This window comes from Phyllobates terribilis, unplaced genomic scaffold (genome assembly GCF_046119375.1).
Source record: "Phyllobates terribilis strain yellow unplaced genomic scaffold, ASM4611937v1 Scaffold_11__3_contigs__length_659146591, whole genome shotgun sequence".
Lineage (NCBI taxonomy): Eukaryota > Metazoa > Chordata > Amphibia > Anura > Dendrobatidae > Phyllobates > Phyllobates terribilis.
Genome location: NW_027362771.1, coordinates 323,910,215 through 323,920,138, shown reverse-complemented (window position 1 = coordinate 323,920,138; position 9,924 = coordinate 323,910,215). Strand labels below are relative to the sequence as shown.

The window sequence follows — 9,924 nt, the reverse complement described above, 5'->3', positions numbered from 1 at the left end:
CCCCATGACTCACAATCCAGAAACGTCAGTGGCTGGATGAAAGATGCAAGAGTCTGTCTGGACCCCAAAAAGTCATTCAGCTTTTATGCACACACACTGATTACAAGCAAACCGGTCACAGGTGAGGATGTTACCTTTAGTAGCCATTCAAACCCATTTATGTCAAATTCTGTGCATGTTATTATGCCAAAATCACCAGGGTATGTGAACTTTTGATCAGGGTCATTTGGATGTTTTTGGTTGTCATTAAGATTTAAAAAGAGAAAACACAGTAGTTTGACAATAAATGGCTTCACCCAACCAATAACCATGAGTGGAGAAAAAGTTTTTTTGTTATCATTCATATTCTCTGAAACAAGGCCAAGAAAGGAAAAATTCTGCCAGGATATGTAAACTTTTGAGCACAACTGTATATATAAAATATATAAATATAAAAATCTTGGGATCCTTTCTGCTATAAAAAAGGCTATTTCTAATTTGTATGGACCTGATGGACTGTCCTTGAAACGCATAGTGCCATTAAAGTCTCATCTTGTGAATAGGCTGGTTTCCTCCACCGCAGGGCCCAGAACATATTCGCACCCTTTTTTTTCCTGCTGAATTGAATCTCCAGCTCCTGCCCAGCAGCGTGTGGATCCGGTGGTCGGTGCTGTAGTTGGTCGGGGAAGTCATCCGTCATATACCTCCTCAAAGTATGCTTACGCAGTACAGCGGTGCAGCTCCTGCCCGGTGAGGGTGGGGAGCTGATGTTCTAGCAGCAGCTGAACTGAAGCTGAACTCCATTTTGTGCCCTATAGCAGTGTTGTGCCTGTCCAGTACAACAAGTTAAGGTGAGCAATACTTACTTGGACCTTGTCCTATGCGGTTGCAAATTCACACGGGGAGCGCTTTTATCTCTTTTTTTTCTTCCTCTTCCTCTTTTCTGGGCAGATGTTCCTTGGGGCTTAGTCACAAGATGAGGTTGAATTGTCGTCTACTGCCAGGATCACAGGAAAATCACAGTAAAATGTCTAAATTTCAAAATCATTGCATTCTGTTGAAGCTATTTGACTGCACTATGTGAATAGACCCATACATTCTGTAGTGAATAGTGAATATAAGATCAGATTGAGAGGTTGGATGGTCATTGGATCTAAGAGTCAAATGACAAGCACAGAGTTTTGTCACAATTTTTATTTTTCAGGGATCCATTACAGGGCAATAGATAGCAGCTTAGTAAAGTTAATGAATTACTTATAGCAACTTAATATTAATTCCGTATTAAAAAATAAAGACAGTGACACAGGTTAAATTTGTTATAAATTTATTACGTCATCCAGCACACCAAGTAACACCCTATGCAGGGGTAAGAGAAGAAACCCAGACACCCCGCCCTTAACATCATCACCAAAATAAAGACTACCTGATGCCAGCACAAACATCAAGGAAGAATTCCCAAACCGCCATCAAATCCTAGATAGTGCATCTTCAGTTCCTTCAAGAGCTGCATCAAGAATGAGCACATAAATGGGACACCCCAAAACTTTATTAACTGCATGTATGTTGATGGATCTCTTTCATGATAACTCTCAAACAAATACCCAGATGGACTCCAAATTGTTATTCGTGTAGATCTGCCATATCCCACTCCTGATGATGTCAGCATGTATAATGGATGTGTGAGGCCTTATAAAAGCAGTAGGTAACAGAATTGCTTACAGTGTTCCCTGCTTTGGTTAGCTTACATACATCGTGCTCCTATTAACATGGACGCTATGAATTCCAAGAAGCACCGTGCCCACAACTCTGTTAGGCTCAACCCTTCAAAGTGAAATACTCCCACTGTCAATTATTGCTCACGCAAACACACCAGGGAAGGTTTACATTACCTTTATCAATCGTCCCCTATACATACACTGAGAATATGCTGTGTCTACACATTCATTTCGTCAGTGGACACAAAGGAAGAATGAAATAGCCCAAAACAGCCTCTCAGTCCATTCTGACCCTTTCTCGGAGGCCAGAGGCCACATGCAGTCTACACTAGCCATCTGAAGAAGCACTCCAGTCTGTGTACCAATGTTAATCTCCACTAATCCTCCATGCATTCTACAATATGATGTTGAGCTTACAGCAATTAGTCCAGCAGGCAAACACATTTACTCTTCCAGTAGAAATCCTTTAATAATGCGTCCTAATTATCTCGTATAAATAAAGCGGTGTTACCGCAGAGCCAATGCATCCCACTACATTATCATCAAAGGAGCCGCACGTCATATCTCACTAAACAGGGTCAACTAAATCAATGGCAAGGACAACATTCTTGCAGTGTTGGCATTAAGTTGATAAAATCAGTTATTGTTAGGTTAAATGGTGTCTACTTATCCCCCCCCAATAAAGAAAAAGAAACACAGACAGAGAATAACCCTGAGCCTAACCAAATGATTTCTCTCTGAATGACAGCCGAAAAATGATTTCCTTACATTGATGTATTCATTATGTTCTGCATCATGTACACACCGTATATAATACATAGAGGAGTTTAGTATAACTCATTACATAAAACTGCAGCCAAACCCAGTTCATTATCTAACTCAGCTATATGTAAATAAGTTAGGTTACAAGCCCAGCTCTGCTACATCTGTATCCTTGTAATGGTCCAATGATTTATCATTTTCAGATAAGACTTCATCAACAGTTTAGGAATAATAAATTACCATCAGCCTACGCGGTAAATCAATATATAGGCTACAATAATGACTGCTGCAATATTTCTGTATACTATATTTTAGGTGCATATGTGTATATCACATGATTCGGTCATAGATACATGTACTTGTTCATTATAGAATTCTAAAATGTGGCAAAACATGATTAGAACGATCTATTCTGAGTTCTTCTTCATCAAAATAATCAATTAAAAACATTGATATTTTTATTAAATTTGGCAGAGAGAAATAAAAGTGTGATAGACCCAGGGTTATTCTCCACACGACCACGCATTCTTCCCATAGTGGATGCATTGGCATCTACAATCATTTATTTCATGGATATATACTGCACAGGATGGAGTTGTCCGTCATGAATGCTGAAGGGGCAGAAGTGAGGCCGGTATGGCAGCTATGTGAATGGATCAGGATGGTTGAGCACCTTACTAGCATGAAACTGTTTGAAAAGTATAACAATAATCAAACCCAGAAATGGCTCATATTAGCTTAAAAACCATAGTGCAAGCCAGAGAAGAGGGCAAGTCAGTGCAATATGAGGCGCTAATATCCCAAAGAAGCCCCCTACAGCTTGATGAGCAGATCTGCGTCAACCAGATAGATGCTGTTCTTTAGCTGCAATGTTCAGAGGAATAGGTAACTGTAAAAGGCTTGAAGTTCTCCTTGGAGGGTTGCACAAGCCACAACCTTAGATCACTGCGTACAGTATTTCATGGATCGCTTGGGAATATAAACTTGTGGGATGAAGTGAACAGAAATAAATGTTGGCATGTCTGACATGTGGAGATTTGCTAAAAGCTTCTACTAATGTACGTAGAATATAATTCAATAAAGAAAATGCTAAAGGAAATTCCAGTAAAATGGAGGGAATCCTCCAGGCTCCCTGCTGGTTAATGTTTGAAGCAGCTGGCATCACTAGAGCGTGACTGCCAAGCGCCACCAGCACTTCAAGGGAATCGGTCACCAGGTTGTTGCTATGTAATCTGAGAGCAGGATGATGTAGGGGCTGAGATCCTGACTCCAGCAATGTGTAACTTAATGGTTTGCTTGCTGTCATTTTGATACAATCACTGTTTTCTCTGCAGCAGATCTAGCAGTTCTCTGAATGCTGAGCTCTGTATAACCCCTGCTCACAACACTGACTGGCTGCTTTCTGTGTACACTGTGCATAGACAGAAAGATGCTTATCGGGTGAGGGCAGGATTACACAGAGCAGTTCACCAGGAAGCACCTAGACCTGTAGTGATAATCTCCTGCTGATAAAACTCTGATTCAACACAGCCTAATAAGTGACATATCACTGTAATCAGGCTTTAAGCCCCTACATCATGGTGCTCTAAGATTACATAGCAAAATTTGCTGATAGATTCTCTTTCATCCCGGCATTTCACAGTCCTCAGCACTGGAATGTAGATTTTTTCAGGTCTGTTTATCAGCGGTGTGAAATGACTAATATGGTTTAGGGAAGGGGCATCACTTTTCTATTTTCTGACAGGTGCTTGTTGCCAGAGTGCATATAGCTAAAGCCTGGTGCAAAAACCTGGATAAGCAAACTGACCATGAACACGAGGCTCTTTGTTCTTTTTCTTTTTTTGTAGCTGTATCAGTGAAGCTGGTGCACCGTAAAATCCATGCACCAAAGTGCTCTAGTACTGCCTTAATACGTGATAGCAAGTTCAATCACAGACATATATACATTGGATTCCTAAGAATATTTCAAGTGCTTAAACATTGTGTACTATCCGTAATTTACCAGATGGCATTGAACTGTAAGACCTTGGTCGATATATATATAAGTATCACAGTTTCATTTTTAACAACATGGTAATGCGGTATTGCAATGGTGCACAATTAGGCGCCACAATGAATGGCTTTTGAGAAAAAAAGTTAATATGCAAAACAAGATGCTGAAATACCATAAATGAACGGGATGACTGTGGGCTACGAGTATTAGAGATGTCGGTTGAGTAATTAAACATAATCATTCTGTTGTGCTCATTATCAATGCATGATGTTCACATGGATAACACTGGACGGAGAATATTGTTGTGTGGCATGTGCAGTGGCCGGTTGGACTAATTGGGCACCACTTGTCACAAAGTACATTTAGAAATAGAAATAACACCTATTGTGTGTGTATATATATATATATATATATATATATATATATATATATATATATATATATATATATAAAAACTGTATACCAGTTTCCACTGTGCCCGGTGGCTTTACTAGCAGCAATGTCCTAATATTTTTTCTTTGGTCATAAAGTCCCACAACATAATGTAATGCTCATGCTATCCATCCCATGCAGCCATATATGTAAAATAATCTGGAGTAGCAAGAGCCTGTACATCGAGCTTCTACTTTGCTTTTGCGGCCAAACAAACCATAATTTTCAGCCCACGGTGTAGTCACAACCTGGTCTACTCCTCCATTGCTCTAGATCCACTGTCAACACATGGAACAACTGCCCCAGTAGCTGTGCAATGCCCTGTGGGAAACACACTCTCTGTATGAAAACCTTAAAAACAGTAAGATATGAGAGGCGCAGATTAAACCGCAGCCCTCTCTTTTTAGCACCAGATGATATTTACCCCATGGCAGGATCCCAATTCCCCAATCAGACATTAACATCGGTCCCTCCCCTTCAAGCTTTGGCAAAGCCGGAAAAAGAAGAGAGAAGGTCTGGAAAGTCATTTCAAAGTTACACATGGATTTTGGTAGTAACAGAATGTGTAACGGCGGGGTATGGTGTCTAAAATAGTGTCAAAGGTATACGGATGGGAAAGGATTCACACAAATCAGTGATGAGCTTTGTAGAATTTTTACAGAGTAGATATAGGGCTATATACATTGTACACAGTGTAACAGGGGTCAACACAAAAAGAAGCTTTTTATAGAAAGATAAAAATATGCAAACTTTTTTTTCTTTTTTTTTTATATTTTATTATCTTCAATTTGGCACATCATTTCTCTCATGCTTTCGGTAAATTCCATATATTATTTCTTAAGCATTTCATCACTGGAGTTGTATAGTATTTTTTTTATTACTATTTTTTCCCTTTTTTTTTTTACTTTTACTTCAGGATTTAGTTTTGTTTTTTTTTGATCAGGTAAATTTGTGATTTTACTTATTCATGGAAAAAAAATGTATTACATTTCCTACAGTCGGCTCAGATTTTTTTTTAATGATATAATATACGTTTATGGATTTTAAATTGGTTTCTGGGAATCTGGGGTTATTTAGTAAATTTAGCGTTTTGGATTCCTGCATGCTGCAAGATGTAGAAAATAGTAAGAAGCTATGTAATATGTGTCAGAGAGGGCAGCGGGAAATATGAAGTGTTAGAACTCCATGCTCCCCTCTCTACTCCCAAAAATATCAGAAAGGGGCCAACTTTTTTTTTTGGACTGGAACGTTTCACAAACAAATGTATGGCGTCATATTGCTACGTCAACCTGGAAACTGAGGTGACACGACAAATTATTCACATAATTGAAGCATAGTCAATGGGGAGAATTTACACTGAAATTTTGAGTGTCCTGTCTCTCCTTGCAGAAGCATGTGGCCTTAAGAGCCTCGCTCCTTGACATCCCTCTGCTAAGCAGTTAACTGGATAGACAACCCTGTCCATGAGGCTCCATTGGTATGTAGGGATTGGGCTGTAGAGATCCAGTCAGAGAGGCAGCAGCCATAGCTCCACCTTGTGGACTGTATATTTATGTGCTCCATCGGCAGCTGCTAGAGTAACACAGTCAGAGGGTCTTGTCTAAGCTCCACAATGGCGATAAGGCACTGCAGGAAATGGGATAACATTACACTGCTTCTCCCCATTCGGGACCTGAAGCGATTATCATGGCAATAAGGCACACCGGATCCAGGTTGGTCACCCTCGGGTAATCCATCCTAATCCATCCTCAGGTGCACAGGGACACAGTACATGAGAGGACCCAGCCGGCTCCGTGATCCTCCCTCCTCTCTCACCAGTGGTCTCAATCATAACAATACAGAATGTACTGAAAAAAGCTGACCATGGATGCAGGGACATCTACAAAATATCCATTGCAGTTCCATTTGTTTCTGAGATGCCAATTATCTGGGAGGGAGACTCTAGGTGACATTTTGTTTGGGACTATGCACAACATTTTAGAGGGTTTATATGGGGTCTATTCTTTCTCCGGCTAAACCACACAAAGCAATGTGAGGAAATAGTTGCTAATTCTGAACACCTGAATAGACAAAAAACCCTGGAATAATTCAATAAGCTTTCAATTTAAATGAAAACCATATATCCAAATGTGACCCCCGAATTATAAACTAAACGTCCAACGAATGAGCTAACCAAGTGAAACCATAAAAAGTCACGTCAAATGCTGGAATAACTGTAACCCCTATGGAATATTACATTAAAATAAATATTCAGCAAGAATATTACAATAAGAAATATCCCAGAACAGTCAGACATAATAGTCACAACTTAAGGACAAATCTTCCACCTTTTTAAACGAATGACCCAAGTTTAATGAATACCCATGTGCAAATAAATATGACATTGAAATGAAGTAAGAAACCAATGAAAGTAACCCCAAATATGATTTCCCTTTTTGAGATGGAATTCGGATGTAGAGATGCATGTTCCATTCTAAAGAATGCTGGTGGCATGGTGAGGGGTTTATTGTAAAAACACTCATTACTTCCAATAAAAAGAAAAAATAATCAAATGAAATTCAAAACCCCAAAATGAGGTACTGCAGTATCTCAATATACCTCTATATACCCCCAGATCTGCAGATATAAAAAAGTCCAGTGAGAGGGTGTCGTGTATATAGATATATATAGATATATATATTTATATGAGATATATATATATATAGGTAAAGTCCTTTTTTTTCTTCAAATATATAGCTAATTAAAAAGATGCATAAAAAGCGTCCCACAGTGGCGGTAGCTGGAACCTGCGGCCTCTTCCAGCCCAATCCATGGATTTCTCTCCAGGACTTGAGTCAGATCTTGGTATGGGAGGTTTGCAGCTCAACCCCGTGCCCCTGCAGACTGATCTCACTGTCTGACTGCGATTCTTTTGTTGATTCAGGTAAAAAAGGTGGCATTAACACACAGTGGCCTGGCCTTGGGACCCCGTGACTGATCCCACCTCCCCTCCTTGGCACAGAAAGAGGGAGGGGGGGATCAATTACTGGGCCCCATTGCACCGCACAAGGAGAGGATTATTTCTGTGGCATTACATGTGGTGTATACTTTCAGAATATTATGCATCTGATTTATCACTTATTGTACATGGTCTCCCTTCAGTCAGTGTGTGGGTCAACACTTGTGTATCAGTGTGTGTCAGAGTAAGTGAGTCTGCATGTGACAGGTTAAGTGTGATTAAGCTAGCACATGTAATAGTCACGGTATGTGTGTGTGAACAACAACCTAAAGGCTCGGAGCAGTGCGAACCATTTCCAGTATGTTCAAGGCATTCTGTATTTGCTACTTGTTCGGATTTGTGTACATCAATAGGTGTGTGTTTCGCGTATTCTGAGCAGTGACTGTCCTTGTGTGAATGTAAAGTAATTCCTCCCCCCGCAGCGGTGCGGAGTTGCCCTCCCGGGAGATGGGACCGCAGCTCCTGACCGGGTCAGCTGGTGCTTAGTTGGCGAAGAGCACGCTCGATGTTCATACGATGACCCACTCGGGTTACCCCCAGCTCTACAAAATCGTCCTTGGTAAGAGCAGGTAGATGGGAGCCCTCTATTTCGTTGTCCTGGAACTTAAGACGGTGTTCTGAAAGGTTCAAACTCTCTAGCCAGTCGCCTACATCATACTTATTCCACATAGAAAGGGGCTTCTGCAAGAACGGGCGAGAACTGTGCATGGGATGCCCAGAAGATGGGGAAGGAGAACGACTCCGAGCACTGACACTCCTTACAACAAAACGCACCTCCTTGGGTTCATGAGGAATTGAAAGACTGGAGGACTTCAGTATGGTGGGTGGTGTAAGCGTATAGGAACGTGCTCCACCCAAGGGATCCACCCTCTCAGATGAAGGTGATACAGGGCTAGGTGCTCGGCGAGTCAAGGGGTGTCGGGTTCCGGGGCGCACGGTGTAGGATGTTCCATAGCTGCGCTGGGAAATAGTGTGCAACTCTCCAAGACTGCTGAACAAGCTGTGATAGGGAAAGAAAACATATAAGGAGAGGGAGTAGAGAGGACAAAGTAGTGGGAAAAAGGAAAGTGCAATAAAGAGAAACAATTAACGGGATTGAGAAATGTAGGGAGAAGGCAGAAAGTAATCAGATGCAGACAGCAAGACGACCAACGTGAAAAATAATAAAAAACCCATAGGAGTGCACAAGAAATGGGTCAGAAAAGATAAAAACAAAAGATTAGATAATTCAAGTGGACAGTTAGATATGAAAATAAGAAATGTAGGATATGACATTTTAGGAAAAAAGGGGAACACAAATATTATTAGGTCAGATTACAAAAAAGAGGAAGGGGGTCACATAAGTAAAGACACATAATAAAGGAAGAAATGTTACCAATGCAACAAAATAGTAAAACAATAGAAAACAAGGAAGGAGACAGAATGAGCAAAAAGGAGAGAGAAAGTAATATGCGTTAAATATAATCTAAACTTTTTAACATCATAACCCTTTAAGCATCTCTATGACCCTATTCTTTAAGGGGCATGGGAAATGGAAGAAAACACTTAAATGAGACAAGGAATGAAAAGAAGAAATCAATGTGGGTGTAACATGAACTATGCAACCACATAAATTTTTAGGCAGTTACTAAACGGCAGTACCACAATTATGATCAAAGTGTGTATGCACATGTGCTTTACAATTCCTTTCTGTCATGCCATTGTCATGGAGGCTATGGAGCATGCAGCATATGATGCACAGTACAAACTTGGGCACCTGAACAATACACTGCATATGGGATTGCTTCTTAATATATAAAACAATTACAGTTGGTATAAATGAATATGGCAACATACATCATAGCATATAAAAAGTTTATCTATACCACATGCAAATAGACATATCTAAAACTTGGTCCTAATTCAGACAGATTGGGATAAATATGATGCATTAAATGTGTGAGCTGACAGCAGTCTCCTTTGTTATTTATTATGCTTACTTATATAGCGCCATAATATTCCTTTGGAAACCACTTGGATATTTTTTACTTTATCATCAAAGTAAT

General features: G+C 40.1%; 1 protein-coding gene across 8 annotated transcripts in view; it reads right to left on the bottom strand.

Moving 5' to 3' along the window:
- Nucleotides 1-860: 860 nt before the first annotated feature.
- SHANK3 (SH3 and multiple ankyrin repeat domains 3) overlaps nucleotides 861-9,924 on the bottom strand; it is a 422,681-nt gene continuing 413,617 nt past the window's right edge. For 6 of the 8 annotated variants that reach the window (XM_073652618.1, XM_073652625.1, XM_073652619.1 and 3 more), the window contains one exon: nucleotides 7,363-8,879. In XM_073652618.1, coding sequence (XP_073508719.1) covers nucleotides 8,351-8,879 — 529 coding nt within the window. In that variant the 3' untranslated portion in view covers nucleotides 7,363-8,350. Of the gene's footprint in view, nucleotides 977-7,362; nucleotides 8,880-9,924 lie in introns of those variants that run through there. The other 2 variants (XM_073652623.1, XM_073652622.1) reach the window with 2 other exon arrangements.